At 37.9% G+C, this 17,657-nt stretch overlaps 1 protein-coding gene across 1 annotated transcript in view; it reads right to left on the bottom strand.

The window, feature by feature from the left end:
- The window catches only part of MYO3A (myosin IIIA), a 159,219-nt gene extending 141,983 nt beyond the window's left edge, over positions 1–17,236 (bottom strand). Inside the window, exons 1-2 of the mRNA XM_018057111.1 lie at positions 17,061–17,236; positions 13,508–13,642 (exon numbers count right to left, since the gene is read on the bottom strand). Coding sequence (XP_017912600.1) covers positions 13,508–13,642; positions 17,061–17,228 — 303 coding nt within the window. The 5' untranslated portion in view covers positions 17,229–17,236. The remainder of the gene's footprint in view (positions 1–13,507; positions 13,643–17,060) is intronic.

The raw sequence follows: 17,657 nt of genomic DNA, 5'->3' as shown, positions 1-17,657 counted from the left end.
TTCCACAAACCTGAACCTGTTCAAAAAACAAAATCTATTAATTTTTTAAAATCTAGCTGCCAACATCAAGTATATTCAAAAAAGTCCTCAACTAATAATGAAAGGGCATGCAAAATTAATCCAAGTTATGACAGATGCCCCATAGTGTTAGCTTCAGTTCAGTTCAGTTCAGTCGCTCAGTCGTGTCCAACTCTTTGTGACCCCATGAATTGCAGCACTCCAGAACTCCCTGTCCATCACCAACTCCTAGAGTTCACTCAAACTCACGTCCATCGAGTAGCTAATGCCATCCCATCCATCTCATCCTCTATCGTCCCCTTCTCCTCCTGCCCCCAATCCCTCCCAGCATCAGAGTCTTTTCCAGTGAGTCAACTCTTCGCATGAGGTGGCCAAAGCATTGGAGTTTCAGCTTCAACATCAGTCCCTCCAATGAACACCCAGGACTGATCTCCTTTAGGAGGGACTAGCTGGATCTCCTTGCAGTCCAAGGAACTCTCAAGAGACTTCTCCAACACCACAGTTCAAAAGCATCAATTCTTCGGTGCTCAGCTTTCTTCACCGTCCAACTCTCACATGCATACATGACCACTGGAAAAACCATAGCCTTGACTAGATGGACCTTTGTTGGCAAAGTAATGTCTCTGCTTTTGAATATGCTATCTAGGTTGGTCATAACTTTCCTTTCAAGGAGTTAGCGTCTTTTAATTTCATGGCTGCAATCACCATCTGCAGCGGTTTTGGAGCCCCCAAAAATAAAGCTTAGAAACCATTAATAATTATTCTACTACCTGGCTGCTACCTAAGCAGGAACTGCGGTTTAATTTTTAAGAATGGAAAAGGATCTTTTGAATTAAACTTCAAGACGAGTCAAGTTAAGGGTTCTTCTTTCCTACTGTTGTGTTGTGCCATCCTTCTGCTTCTCCCCATGAGAAATAACCACTATCCTAAATTTTGTGTTTATCATTCCTGCTTTAAAACTTCTTTCTTCATTATAAATACATTTCTTCTAAAATATGTGGTTCATCAGCAGATGAATGGATAAGAAAGCTGTGGTACATATACACAATGGAGTATTACTCAGCCATAAAAAAGAATTCATTTGAATCAGTTCTGATGAGATGGACGAAACTGGAGCCGATTATACAGAGTGAAGTAAGCCAGAAAGAAAAACACCAATACAGTATACTAACACATATATATGGAATTTAGGAAGATGGCAATGACGACCCTGTATGCAAGACGGGGAAAGAGACACAGATGTGTATAATGGACTTTTGGACTCAGAGGGAGGGAGAGGGTGGGATGATTTGGGAGAATGACATTCTAACATGTATACTATCATGTAAGAATTGAATCGCCAGTCTATGTCTGATGCAGGATACAGCATGCTTGGAGCTGGTGCACGGGGATGACCCAGAGGGATGTTGTGGGGAGGGAGGTGGGAGGGGGGTTCATGTTTGGGAACGCATGTAAGAATTAAAGATTTTAAAATTTAAAAAATAAAAAAATAAATAAAAATTTTAAAAAAAATAAAATAAAATAAAATATGTGGTTCAGTTTTGCTTTGCTTTGTGCTTTATACAGATAGTATCCTACCTGGATTTGCTTTCTCCTTTAACCAAGAATATACTTCTAAAGTTCATTCATGTTGATTGATGAAGCTGTCACTAATATTTACTGTTATATAAAATGCCATTTTATAAATATAAAAAATATATGTTAAAATGAAAAGAGAAAAGGAGAGGACACATACAACAAACATGGGATTTATTAAACAGACCACAGGGACCAAATGTCAATAAGCCACAAGTTAATTTGGGGCTGATCTTTTTCTAAAGATGCTCAAGACAATACCATGAATTTTCTAAATCCTCATTCAAAATTTCAAATATCATCTTTAATGAAATCTACTTTTGTTCAACTAGCATAAAATGCCTTTCAAGTATGAAGACATATTTTTTAAACATTAACTGAAGCATGTTTGTTTTTAAATGAATGTGAAGGATTAAAATCTATTAAAGGAAATGAAAATGTTCTTAAATTAAGCAATAGATCATAAAAATTGAAAATGACCATATGTTTCCACTTAGAAAGAACTGCATCCGGGGAAATGAACTGTGTCATATTAACCCTATGCAATTCTTAAATCACCAAGACAGACTAAAAAGAGATTTGTAGCAGGGGACCAAAAAACCCATAAGTGTCGCTTTGTGACAGTGCTATTATAGGGCCTCCATGTTCTCTCATCAAACAAAATTGAAGTATAATTTTCTTAAACCAGAGCTACACTGATGAAAGAACAGAGCAGCCCTAAAAGTGAATTCCGTACTCAGGCTGTAGTCAAACATTAAAGAAAAAAAAAACTAAATCTCTAAACAGATCGTTACAACTCACTTCCAAAGACAGCTTTTATAAGCTTTCAAAATGCATTCTGTCTTTACTAGGTAAGGATAGGATATGAGATTTTTACTCAAATTTGTGGAAAAGGACTACTGATTTCTGCAGTTGGCATTTCTGACTTTTGCTCTTTCATTGTTTTTTGTTTATACTGAATGCTCTAAGACCCTCACTTAGTGTGACAATATCCCATGTGAGACCACAAAAGCCAAAACTCATTTTCTGACACTCATCTAGGTTTTACTTTGCTCATTTTATAAAAGTGTTTGATTCTTTTTATAGAAACCAACTTTTAGCAAATGCCTACAAGCGACACTTTTAGATCATAAGGTAACTATAGATGTAATAAGACATTAGCTATATTGCCTGCAGAGTGACTGCACCATTTCACACTGCCTAAATAATCTAAAAATGTTCAGTTTGCTTCACAACCTCACCAACACTGGGAATTATCAGTCTTTTAAATTTTAGTCATTTTAGGGAGTGCGTACTAGTAGTTTCATTGTGATTTTAATCTGAATTGCCCTCTCCTTTCCTTTTTTTCATTTTAACCTAACTCTTCTTGAAGTTTCATTCAAGAACACTATTATAATAGCTATTTTAAAGTCTTTATCTGCTAATTCCATCATCCTGATTAGTTCTAGGTCTGTTTCATTTGACTGATTTTTCTTCTGACAATGGGTTACCTTTTCCTGCTTTTTTACCTATTATTTATTAATTTTTATTAAATGATGGCCATAACTAATTTCACATTTAAATGTTCAGATTTTGCTGTCTTCTCTTAATGAATGTTGAATTTTGTTCTGTTAGGCAGTTCATCTACTTGTGGACTGACGTGAACATTTCAAGCTCTGTTTTTGAAATTTTTATAGGAGGCCAAGGGTAGTTCTTATTCTAGGGTGAGGCTAACCCTTCCTTTAACACGTAACCTGTCAGCAGGGTCTCTACTAAGTGTCTTAGATGTTCAACAAAAATTCCTCAATTTGACTGGTCAGAACTCAAGTATCTCTCCAGCTTGCACAAACTCCAGTAGTTGTTCATATTACTGCTTTTCAGTAATTCTTACCCTTATTATTGTTCGTTGCCCAACTGCCTAGAATCTTGCCCTATACATCTCCAGCTTGGTTTCCAAAGACTCAAGAGAACCCCTATGCAGATTTCTGGAGTGTTTTTTCTGCTTAACTCTCTGTTTGAAAATTCCAGTCACTTCTGTCTTAACAGTCTTTTCAGTTCAGCAAGATTGCTGTGATCTCCTTGAGAACGTCCTCCTTATGCCCGTGGTCTGAAAACTGTCTCCCAGAATAAAGATGCAATGATTGTAGTGTTCCTCTAAATTTCCTTTTCTCAATGTCACAAGCCTAAGCTGTCTCTTTCACAGTGTTGGAAAACTGTTATGTTTTTAAAAATATATTCTATGTAATATTTTAGGTATTTACAGTACAACTGTGCAATGTGACACAATTTACTGTGACGGCCAGAAGCAGAAGTCCCAGACTATTTCTAACGCACCCTGAAATCCAAGGACCTCTGGCAGGATTTTCCAAACTTCCCTTTGATAAGAATCACCTTAGGACTTGTTTAAAAAATAAGTTTCTGAGCCCTCCTTCTCGGAGTTTCTGCTTCCGTGGGTTTGAGATGGGGCTGAGTCTTACCAGAGTGTCTGGAATGTATATTAAAGAACAAAGGTACTAACAGGATCCTCGGTTTGTTTCTTTTTTTTTTAGGTGGAAGCTTACGTGTTACCCACTCATCTAGGCCTTCCTTGACTTCTCTCTTCACATAAGGTCTTTTTCATTCTTTATTAGCACTCCATTTCTATTCATAGTATCAACGCTACTGCTGCTTAGTCGCTTTAGTCATGTCCAACTCTGTGCAACCCTATGAACTGTATGCAGCCGGCCAGGCTCCTCTGTCCATGGGATTCTCCAGGCAAGAGTACTGGAGTGCGTTGCCACGCCCTCCTTCAGAAGATCTTCCCAATCCAGGAATCAAACCTGGATCTTCTGCATTGCAGGCAGATTCTTTTCCACTGAGCCACCAGGGAAGCCTATAGTATCAATAACTATGTATAATTATTTAATTAATTTGTCTATTAAGCTTTAAATTATCTTTCTGCACTATTAGACTCTAAGCACCAGGATGACAGCTAGTCTCATTCTCTACTGAATATCCAGAACCTACCAAAATGCTTGGCCCAAAGTAATAGATATTTATGGAATTAGTAAGTGACTGGATGAATATACTTTAGTCCTGGACACTTATGCATGTACACACATATAATGACAGAAGGCCATCTTTTTATATGAAATGGAAGGTGCCTCTTCAAAGTATGAAATGTATGACTCAATATCAATAAAATACATATACTGATGTAGCAAATTCTGCATTCCAATGAAAGACTGATAAAAGATTAATAAGAGTGACACCATCACCTAATAATGTTTCCTAACGTGTAATACTGTAATATGTACAATTTTCACATTACTTTTCTAACTTGTAAACTAGAAGTAGTATGTTTAAGCTATTACAGACACACATTCTAATTGACTCACTGAAGGATGCACTTTGATGTATTTTGGTAATTGTGTACAATCCTGTAACCACTAAATCAAGATATTAAACAGCATCCCTCATCCTAAAGCATTTCAAAATTCTTAGGAAAACACCATCAAACACTGGTAATGTGAGCAACAAGATATCTTTGATAAACAAGAAAATGTAGAAGAAATCTTTTAATCTGCCTGGTCAAAATATGGTTTTCCCTGGTGGCTCAGCATTGAAGAATCTGCTTGTAATGCAGGAGCTACAGGAGACATAGATTTGATCCCTGGATTGGGAAGACCCCCTCGAGAAAGGCATGGCAACCCACTCAAATATTATTGCCTGGAGAATCCTATGGACAGAGGAGCCTGGTGGGCTACAATCTATGGGGTTGCAAAGAGTTGGACACAACTGAAGCAACTTAGCACACAGTCAAAATATATTGATTTACCAAATGGCAAAACATCTCACATTTTTCCCTCTGTGGTTAATATTATAAACTTGCACTCCTAATCAGAGAGCAGATGTATCTGCAAGCATCAAAGTACTACTAGGGAAAAAAGATATACCAGCATTATATATGTTTTTATGTATTTTCAGGGTTATAAGAATATAAAGGAGTACATGCATACTTGTTTTTCCATCCTGCCCTTTAAACAAAAAAATGAGACAACTCTAGGTAATTGTCTGTCTTGTTCTGCGGTGAGTACACCAAATAACAGCCTTTTATATGAGAGCTGGGAATGGTTGTCCCAGCCCTAAGAGCATGAAAAGAATCGGCATTCGTCTACTCCACTGCCACTGTGCACAGCTAATGAAAGGGAGAACCAGTGCTGTGCCATCAGAGTGCTTCAGAAGCCCAGGTTTGCAGCCCTGTCCTGCTTGCCTGCCCCCTGGCACATATACAAGCCTGCAGGAGTTCCCTGTCCCCTTCCATGTACATGTTCTCTCCTGGGCAGCAACATTAAAGAGCTAATAACTGAGCAAACAGAAACCATTCATTCATTCTAACTCATTTTCTTTCTGTCATCCTATAGTTTCCTTTTCTCATGATGGACTGTATCTTACTTATTAGATGTAAGTATAAACACAGAATAACCAATAATGCACGAAAGTTAGTATTCAGGTCCATGAAAATCACTTTCGTTACCAGAAATGCGCATTTGTGAGGCTTTAGGACTATTTACTGAACTTTTGTGCTTCCAAACGCCACCTGTAATTTCCAGCCTTTGATCTCTTGAAAAGGATATAATTTCAAAGAGAAAAAATTGCTATAATTAGAAAGCAAAGAGAGAAAGCAGTGTCACTATTAAGAATGAACAAATCAGGACTAATTCAGATAAATAATAGAATTCAGCCTGCAGTACTGCCGTGAAAGGAGCAATTACAGCCAAGACTGGATTATGAAGGAAAAGACCTTTGAACAAAAAGATGTCCTAACTGGATTTTGGTTCCCTTATGGCTGAGGATACACTAAACAAACAGATGCTGAGACAGAAGACTATATTCCTTCTGTACTTAAGGTGTTGCTGTTCATCCAACTAAGAAGGGGGAAATTATAGTTAAATCTCAGTTTTGCCCTCTGTGATCATCTGCAGTAGATGCCTAGCACCAGACCAACTTAATCCAATTTCAACCCTGTTTTTTCATCTCATCTCCTGGTTTGGTGGTAAGAATATGCAGAAACGAACCACCTCCCACCTCCCAAGGTCCCCATCCATCCTGCTCCTGACCCTCCACGGTAGACACTAGGAGTGAAAAGAAACACTAAGCAAAAGCAAAATCTACAGGGATTTCCCTGTTGGACAAGTGGCTAAGAATCAGAGCTCCCAATGGAGGGGCCCTGGGTTTGATCCCTGGTCAGCGAATTCCAAATGTCCAAACCAAAGATCCTGAGTACCACAACTAACACCAACACAGCCAAATACATAGATAAATATAAATAAATATTTTTTAAATTTAAAAAAGAGATATCTATATTTTACAAAGCAAGTCAGTCAAGAGATATGTAATAGCAACAAGCAAAAATTAATATTAAATATAAGTATGGTATTTCAAAAGGTATAATTAAAAAAAAAACTAGCTCTCCCTTTATGCTGACATCATTAGGAAAACCTAAATACTAAGTGACAATAAAAATTCCCATAAACATTTTGCAAAAAAAATATATATATAGATATAGATATATCAGTTCCCACAGGAGAAAATATTCTACCCCTTCTCTTCTTTTGTAGTTTCATTACAAGTGTGTAACTGGAATGTAGGAGGACTAGTAACTAGTGCTCTTCTGTATGTTCTGAAAATGAACATACAGAGAATTTAGAAGGAAATAATTTCTAAACAGAGCCTTGTATATTATTCATGCTCAAGAAATTATAGTATAACAAAATTTAAGAAAAATACAAGAAGAAGAAAAATTGTATCAAAGTGAAAGCAGTAATTCAAAACTCACAAATTAATAATAGAGAAAATAGCTGGCCCAGTAAAATCTGAGCAAGTAATTCTTTTCTTGGAATTTCAATTCTGGATTGCAATATAAATACAATGATTTTTCAAGATGAAAAATCTCTGGGTGAGAGTTTGTCCAAGCTGGTACAGTCCACCCACCCCCCACATATGCCAGGCTGATAACAAGGATGCTACTCAGACCCTCCAAGAAGCACTGTCTTTATGCAGATTCATGTCAGAAGTCTAGCACTATTAGCATGACTTTCTGGGTACTACCAAAGTTCCTATTTGGCCATCCTTTGGGTACCCTCATGCAAAATAATTTGTGCGCCTGCTGCGTGCACAGTTGTTTCAGTCATGTCCGACTCTTTGTGACCCATGGACTGTAGCCCACCAGGCTCCTCTGTCCAGGGGACTCTCCAAGCAAGAAGACTGGAGTGGGTTGCCATGCCCTCCTCCAGAGGATGTTCTTGACCCAGGGGATCGAACCCACATCTCCTGTGTCTCCTGCACTGCAGGCAGATTCTTTACCGCTGAGCCACCAGGGAAGCCAGCAAAATAATTTATTGAAGCTTTATTATGATAAGAGGTATAATTAGCAGTCATTTTGTAGAATAAAGTATTGATGCCACAAGCCAATTTTCTGAAAGTGCCTTTAAAGCAGCACCTGCACCATTCATGTTTATAAATCAGGTAATTGTACCACTTATGTGTATATATAATCAGTCTAACCTGCATATGTAAATCAATTGTCTTACATACAGTTTGCCAGCTCTTTGCTTTTTCCATGTTTTCTCCCAGCTCTGAATTTCAAATAGATCAGATTTCTGAAATACTATTTTAATAAACTACTGTTTATTCTTTTTTCTCAAGCCGTTAAGGGATATTTCCAACTCTTACATCTAATAATAAATACAATTATAAAGACAATATGTAAAATAGCTAGTGGGAAGTTGCTGTATAACGCAGGGAGCTTAACAGGTGCTCTGTGACAATGCAGAGGGATGGGATGGGGGGCGGGGTAGAAGGAAGGTTCAGGAGGGAGGAGATATATGTATACTCATGGCTAATTCATGCTGTTCTATGGCAGAAGCCAACATAACATTGTAACGCAATTATTCTCCAATTAAAAAAAAATTTAAAAAATATATGTACAAAGTTCAAAGAAGCTAAGTCTCTGCTGATTCATTGCATCAGGATGCCACTTTGCTTGTACTGGATGTTTCAAGACCTTTTTAATCAATCTTTTCTGCTCTCTCAGAAGAACACTTAACTATAATCTGGAATCTTCAACTCCCACCTACCCCTGAATGATAATATTAAGAAATGACAATATAATTAGAATAGGAATTTGTTAGGCATAAAAGACATCAGCTGATCTTATTCACAATAAACTGTGGGCAATTCTGAAAGAGATGGGAATACCAGACCACCTGACCTACTTCTTGAGAAATTTGTATGCAGGTCAGGAAGCAACAGTTAGAACTGGACATGGAACAACAGACTGGTTCCAAACAGTCTGGAAAAGGAGTACGTCAAGGCTGTATATTGTCACCCTGCTTATTTAACTTATATGCAGAGTACATCATGAGAAACACTGGGCTGGAAGAAACACAAGCTGGAATCAAGATTGCCGGGAGAAATATCAATAACCTCAGATATGCAGATGACACCACCCTTATGGCAGAAAGTGAAGAAGAACTAAAAAGTCTCTTGATGAAAGTGAAAAAGGAGAGTGGAAAAGTTGGCTTAAAGCTCAACATTCAGAAAACTAAGATCATGGCATCTGGTCCCATTACTTCATGGCAAAAAAATGGGGAAACAGTGGAAACAGTGTCGGACTTTATTTTGGGGGGCTCCAAAATCACTGCAGATGGTGACTGCAGCCATAAAATTAAAAGACGCTTACTCCTTGGAAGGAAAGTTATGTCCGACCTAGATAGCATATTCAAAAGCAGAGACATTACTTTGCCAACAAAGGTCCGTCTAGTCAAAGCTATGGTTTTTCCAGCAGTCATGTATGGATGTGAGAGTTGGACTGTGAAGAAGGCTGAGCACCGAAGAATTGATGCTTTTGAACTGTGGTGTTGGAGAAGACTCTTGAGAGTCCCTTGGACTGCAAAGAGATCCAACCAGTCCATTCTGAAGGAGATCAGCCCTGGGGTTTCTTTGGAAGCAATGATGCTGAAGCTGGAACTCTCGTACTTTGGCCAGCTCATGCGAAGAGTTGACTCATTGGAAAAGACTCTGATGCTGGGAGGGACTGGAGGCAGGAGGAGAAGGGGATGACAGAGGATGAGATGGCTGGATGGCATCACTGACTCGATGGACATGAGTTTGGGTGAACTCCGGGAGTTGGTGATGGACAGGGAAGCCTGGCGTGCTGTGATTCATGGGGTCGCAAAGAGTTGGACATGACTGAGCAACTGAACTGAACTGAACTGATCTTATTCAATAGTTTAAATTCTGGGAAAGATTTATACTTCTTCCCTTGCCCATTTAGGCCTATAATAAGCAGAAAAACTGAATCTTCAAATGCTAATTTTCCAGTTATTTTACATGGAAAAAAATAAAAGATGCATTATTGAAAATGTTCTGAAAGATATAAATATACAAAATTTTTATTCAGGACTCCATCAAGGATTTGCAGAGCATCACATCTCAAATACACAAACATAAATAAGTAAATTATCTATTAATTTAAGACAAAATGGCTTAAGTTCATAATTTATATTCTGTTACTTGGGTAAGTGTATTGAGAGAAGCAAAAGTTTTGCTTTGTTTTTTGTGTGATTTAACTAAAAATATAAAGCTATCTTGAATTGAGAAATACAAAATAATTCTGAAATCATAATAAGTTGCCTATCATCAAAGAACACGCCTGGCTCTTAAAACATTTTTTTTAACTTCTATAAAGTAATAGTTTCAGATTCTGAAAAGGTTCTTAAAAATTCTATTATAATTTTGAAAGACTGTGATTCAATCAAAAGTCTCAGATTAAATATATACATTTATTTCCTCTTACTCATGAATCTCCATGAAAATGCCAGTAAAGGAATAAAAAAATATAAAAACATAAAACCACTAGAGAAAAAAGAACAAAATGGGAGAGAAGTGAAGAGATTGCAACAAAATTTTTCAACATGGAATGCAGGTAACTGAGTAGTTAACTGATCCAGCAACATAGAGAAAGCCACAAACCAAAGAGCTAGGTGGGGGAGCTATGCTGAGGTCACCTGAGCTGATTAACCCAGAGAGGGCAAGATAATAGTGAAAGTGGAGGAGGTTGGAGGGGAGGGGCAGAACACAAGGCTTCCTTTGCAGGTCTCTCTTCAAAAGACTTGATGCTTTCTTACCCCACATTCAAAATATCCACATCCAGAAGCCGGCCAGAGCTACTTCACACACACACACACACACACACACACACACACACACACACACACACACACACACACAAACGCACAGACTGGAGGTTTTGCTCCCTAGAGAAACTAACTGAAGGGACTCCATATTTGGTGACATCAGTACAGTGAATAACAGGAGGAACACACAGAATTCCTGATGTGCAAAACAGAGAAGTAACCTTGGAAAGAAGAGGCCAAGGAATCCAGGAAAGTGGATTCCACCCAGAGAGGCAGCAGGGGTCAGGCACCTGGCAGACCTCCAGGATGGAACAGGAGGATGTAGGATTCCAGAGGGGCAATCAATAATCGTGCCAACATTCAGAACATGGGTTAGAAAATGAAAGAGTAGAGAAACTGAACCATCTGTTTCCAGGTTCAACAACCAACTCAGGAAAAACACATACCTACCTGCTCAGGAAAAGGTGGTACCACTAACCTGGATCTACAGTAATACTGTCCTGTATTACTGCTTTCTATGAAATTCAAAGGTGTTTGCTCCTTGGAAGAAAAGCTATGATAAACCTAGACAGTGTATTAAAAAGTAGAGGCATTACTTTGCCAACAAAAGTCCCTATGGTCAAAGCTATGGTTTTTCCAGTAGTCATGTACAGATGTGAGAGTTGGACCACAGAGAAGGCTGAGCACCAAAGAATCAATGCTTTTGAACTGTGGTGCTGGGGAAGACTCTTGAGAGTCCCTTGGACAGTAAGGAGATCAAACCAGTCAATCCTAAAGGAAATCAACCCTGAATATTCATTGAAAGGATGGATGCTGAAGCTGAAGCTCCAGTACCTTGGACACCTGATGTGAAGAACCAACTCACTGGAGAAGACCCTGATGGTACAAAAGACTGAAGGCAAAGAGAGAAGCAGGCAGCAGAGGATGAGATGGTTAGATAGCATCACCAACTCAATGAACATAAATATGAGCAAACTCTGGGAGATAGTGAAGGACAGGAGCCTGGCGTGCTGCTGTCCAGGGGATTGAAAAGAGTTAGACTTGACTTAGTAACTGAACAACAAAAAATTAATCAAGTGAATGTATTTTTTTTTAAAGATAAAAATGATTAAGTCTATCTGAAATTATATGAACTGGAAAATAGGCTAAATGGATAAGTGATATTGTCAATCATTTTAAACATACAAAAATAGATGAATAAAATATATTCAAAATTAAGAGTGGTTCTTTTTATAGTTTCAAGTATTCTCTACAATAATCACTACTTGCATATTCATTTAAAAACCACCATAGAAAAAATATGAAGTATGGAGACAATGCGCAAATTATTACTGTACAGGAAAATCAGTGGTACATTCCAAAAAAAAAAAAGAAAATAATCAAATGCTAATAAAATAACATGAATACAAGACACAGAGCACAGACTTGTGGTTGTCAACAGGAAGAGGAGGTGGAGGAGAGATGGATTGGGAGTTTGGGGTTAGCAAATGCAAAGTATTACATATATTAACAGAATGGATATACAATAAGATCCAGCTGTAGAGCACAAGGAATACTTAATATCCTGTGATAAACCATATGTATAATTATGTCAATACATATAAATATATGGGCTTCCCAGATGACTCAGAGATAAAGAATCCACCTGCCAAAGCAAGAGACGTAGGAGACTTGGGTTCTATCCCTGGGTTGGGAAGATCCCCTGGAAGACGAAATGGCAACCCCCTCCGGTATTATTGCTTGAAAAATCTCATGGACAGAGGAGCCTGGCAGGCTATAGTCCATGCGGTCACCATGGGTCGGACATTACTGAGCACACATACAGCCTAGCATGTAAATATATATAACTGAATCACTTCACTTTACACCAGAAACTAATGTTCTAAAAAGTAAAATAATGTAAATACAATAAATAGATGCTGTTAGGGTAATCAAATAAAGGTTTTACTAGCCCTGGGTTTGATAAAAGAAGCTTTAAGAAATTTTTATAGATTTTATTGTAATTAATGATTAGTTCAACTTAAATAAAAACACCCAGTGAAAATCAGAAAAAAACACATTCTTCTAGGGCTGGCAGTAACCTGAGTGGTGCACCTTCTAATACTCTTGCATTGGAGAGAACAGTCCCAAGCTATTCTCAGGAATTGAAAAGCCAGACTCTGCAGTACCCCTTTGGCAACTTATTCAGTGTTCCACCCCACTTCTAGTGAGGTTCCTCCCCCCATAAATGCAAGTACAGTTGATCCTCACGGATCACAGCTGTTTGAATCTGACCATGTGGAACCCACAGATATGGGGGACTGACAGTACCTGGCTCTGCAGTTTATGTCATTAGTATTCAGTGAAGTCAGAAGAAATTAGCAACTCACCATTTTTGCCTAATGAAGCCTCAGCAACATTAATTTTATCTCATATCATAGCACCTGGCACTGAGCCTCAGTCACGTGTGGCACCAAACACAGATAAATCAATAAAAATTATAATGAAGTCCCTTTTTAGTATGCTCTTCTGCCAGGAAAATATCCTAGTTTCTTTAGTCTTTTATTATGGAAACATTTTCTTTTAATCTTTAATTAATTTTCTTTCATTTACTGATGTTTCTAAAGATGGCAAGACCAGAACTGGGAACAAGATTCAACAAAGGATATAGAATGGAACATATCAGATGAACTGGTTTATGGGGGTGATGTTACTAAACACATCATTCCAAGACCACACTGCAAATTACCACATAGGGAAAAATTCTAAACACTTACCTCAAGAACCAGCCATAGCTTATCTCCATTTATTTTATCCTTCTTAAAGTACATGCCATAGAATCTGACCACATTAGGGTGGTCAGAAAGTGCTTTTAGGATGCTGTACTCTGCTTCAATCTCTTCGTCAATATCCTAGTTTCAAAAAAGTCATGGGGAGAGAGCAGTGAGAAAAACATGAATGAAGTCAAAAAAAGATAAGTTAGACTAGCGAACGTAGAATTTTATTTTGTTAAAGCAAGGTCAGAATAGTTTCTACTGTGCTCAATACAATGTATTGACATTTCTCATTACACTGCTTAAGGGGAGAGATCATGATTTTCCTGTTAATCGAAAATATCTCTAATTATGTTCATTTCATTGAAAAGAAATAAATAAAAGGCTATTTTTATGTGCAGTTAGAAAGAAACATATAGGGACTTCCCTGGTGGTCCAGTGCCTTCCAATGCAGGGGACGTGGGTTTGATCCCTGGTCTGGGAACTAAGATCCCTCATGCCGCTGGGCAACTAAGCCCAGGCACCTAAACTACTAAGCCCATGAGCGACTAAGACCTGATGCAGCCAAATTAAATTAAATTTTTTAAGTTAAAAAATAAAAATAAAGAATTCTAATCACAAAATCTAGGGAAAAAATATATATGGAGAACTGCTTAAGGTGATCTTCCTTTCTTTGTAGTGTTAACTTTATTTCAATGGTAAAATTATTGTTTTGACATGAAAACTTTTAGCTGGTTCCTTTTGTTTCTTTGAAGTATAGGATATTTAAAGGCTATCAAAAACCAATCATACATGCAATCAACTCCTACCTTTCCAAAAATGTGAAAGGGTTAAGTTATATAAGATGGCATACAGCCTTTAGTTAGCTAAAGACTCATTCACCAGAAGTAGAATAGGTTGTAACCCAGTCAATAAAAATGCAAACAAGACTACGCACTAAGTCATGTATCTAGAAAACCACATATACATAAAATAATTCACTGTCATAAATAAAAGACTTCTAATATTTTATGGTAACATTTAATGTTCACATTGTTTTAAGACAGAATCATGGAATCACAAGCTGGAAAGAATTTTAGACCAGAACACTAGTCTCAGAGGAAGAAACTAAAGCTAAGAAAATCAATTTTTTTCTAAAAAGAAACTAGCTCAAGGCAGTTAGAGTCACAAAACCCGTTAGTGTGTGATCCAGTAGTCTTTTGTCTACTACCTTCTAGTCCTGCTCATTTCATCCCCATCTTGGAGAGGAGATTATGAGTTCAAAATCCATAAGACCTTTTTAATAAAAAAAAAAATAGCCACTCTGAAAAATGCTTGGGTGCATTTAAATTTATTTTATTAAGATTACAATCTCCTGGTTATAAATCTTTCTTTATTTGACTTGTGGCATGATGAATGAAGAGTAAATAAAGACTTCTTAGGAAAATATACATGTACTCTGACAAGAATAAAAGCAGCAAAAGAACACATTTCATACTACAGTTATGAACCTATATGTTTCATTAAAGCGAGAGATCAAAACCTGATTTGTAAGGTAGGCTGTATAGCAAATGTGATAAATTATGAAAGGACAGCTGTCAATGTATTCAGAAGTCATTTGCTCTTGTTCACTAAGAAGCAGAGGAATGGGAGAGAGAGTCTGATTGTGCGGCCACACATTGGGATCAGCCTGGAGCCCCTTCTCTCGCCACCATGAACCCCAATCCTTAACAGCAAAGTTCAAAGGGCAGACTTGTATTGCAAAGCCAAGTGGTGCAGTTACTCTGGTACAGCTTAAATGGTGTCTCTCTTCCCTCAGTTTTAACAGTAAGAACTTTTCAACAGAATATGAAGACATGCAGCACAGTGCTTCTCATTTTTTTTCCTCCAGTGGGCTTCTCTGGCGGCCAGTGGTAAAGAATCCGCCTGCCAATGCAGAAGACATGGGTTCGATCCCTGGGTTGGGAAGTTCCCCTGGAGAAGGAAATGGCAATCCACTCCAGTATTCTTGCCTGAGAAATCCCATGACAAAAGAGGAGCCAGCGAGCTACAGTAGATGGGGTCACAAAGAATCAGATATAACTTTGGGATTGAGTAGGCATGCACTTATCTAACTTACTTCTTGAAAAGAAACCCCCACCCTCTCTCTCCTCTGCTCAAAGGAAAATGAAGCAATGTAGTAATAACAGATCTAGTAAAAATAAACTATCAAAAAAGAAAGAGCAACCCCAAGATGAACAGAGGGCCAGAGACTTTTTGCAGAGTCCTTTTGCAGGCTTTGTGAGTGTCAGAGCTGTGACAAGGCCAAGAACTCCGAGGCCTACCCCACACACATCTCATCATTTCCATCAAGCCACACCCCCATCACATGCACAAAGTGAAAGTCAAAGTGAAGTCGCTCAGTCGTGTCCGACTCTTTGCCACCCCATGGACTGTAGCCTACCAGGCTCCTCCGTCCATGGGAATTTCCAGGCAAGAGTACTGGAGTGGGTTGCCATTTCCTTCTCCATGAGCTGAGTAATTAGAGGAGTTGCTCTCAGGAGAGGTTTGGGGATTATGGAATCACTGAGTTTATTCTGGCTCCCCCACGTGCTAGGGGAGACCTACATATGTCCTAGTACCTGAAAATGCGCCCAAACATCCAGCCTCTGACTCCTGGAAAAAAGAATCTTGTCTCTAACAGGCAAATCTCATGCTCTTACAGGCAAAGCAAGATGAGTTTCCCTGATCACAGCTGCTATTCCCCAAAAAAGCACCATTGGCACTGCTGGAAAAGTGGCCATTTGGACTGACCACGACATTGAATTCTTCACAAGGAACCACACCTGTAAAGGAATGCCATTTCTGTTTGGAAACACTTAGGTAAACCTGAAAATTAATTTCCCTTTTTTGAAAGAAATTTTAAAATATATTTCTTGTTTGGCATAAGAGGAATTCTGCCTGAAGCCTAAATAAACACAGGAGGAAAACGAAATTTGGCCAAGACGACATTAGACAATTTTAGGGTTAATTCTAGACCCGTGAGTCTATATGCTGACAACACTCTGAAATCTAAAAATATTAAATCAAACCACTGAGCTGCTTGAGAGAAGATAAACTTCTATACAGATATGTTTGTGTGCGTACATGCTAAGTCGCTTCAGTCATATCTGACTGTGTGACTCTATGGACTGGGGCCCTCCAGGCTCCTCTGTCCCTGGGCTTCTCTAGGCAAGAATATTGGAGTGGGTTTCCACACCCTCCTCCAGGAGATCTTCTGGACTCAGGGTTCGAACCTGTTTCTCTTATGCCTCCAGCACTGGCAGGCAGGTTCTTTACCACTAGTGCCACCTGGGAAGCCCCCATACTTCTCTTTACTATATATTTATTTATTTATCAAGTATTTATTGGACCTTCTAATATATGTTAAACATTTAATGAGGAAAATCTAACAAGATATTTTTAAACAAACATTTCCTTCAAATTGCAACTGACATTGTGATAAATGAATCAAGATAAGATACCAATGGACTTTTTAACTGTTTAACACAGATTTTTTTTAAGTTAATTAGCAAACAAGAAAAAAAAAATGACGTACATGAATGGGATCCAGAATTTTGACTGCTGCTTTTTGACCATTTTTCTTATTCAACACTTTAAAAACTTTTCCATATGTTCCTTTCCCAATCGTTTCAGTGATTTCCCAAGTATCAGAAGGGTCAGGAAAGTTATCAAAGATGATTGATTTTCCAATTAATGGAAGCATCTCAAAAGTTTAAATCACTGGAGAGAAAAAGTACAGAGCTTCATTGACATTTGATTGGTAATATTAAACAGCACACACAAACTCATGGGAAATTATCTAATATTTTCACTGATATGATGGAAAATACACAGCAGTAACCAAATGTACTCAGAGTCAAAGAAATTTTTAATTTCAATTCTTTATGCAAACAGATGAATACAAGTTTAATAATGTTTTGTAAGCAGGGATTTCTATGTTTAATACTGTCCCATATTAATTGCTACTGTTAGTAATTATTTTCAGATTAGAGGCACACATTTAAATCATTTTGATTTACTGCTTTATACTCATGAATGAAAGAATTTTAGAATAAACCTTAGCAATGATAAAAATCCAACTTCTTCAGCAAAGCAAATCCCACACTTTAAAATGACTGTGTTTTTTTATTTA

Source organism: Capra hircus, chromosome 13, assembly GCF_001704415.2.
Source record: "Capra hircus breed San Clemente chromosome 13, ASM170441v1, whole genome shotgun sequence".
In the NCBI taxonomy this organism is placed as follows: Eukaryota; Metazoa; Chordata; class Mammalia; order Artiodactyla; family Bovidae; genus Capra; species Capra hircus.
The sequence above is the reverse complement of the archived record's forward strand: the minus strand, read 5'-3'. Positions and strand labels throughout refer to the sequence as shown.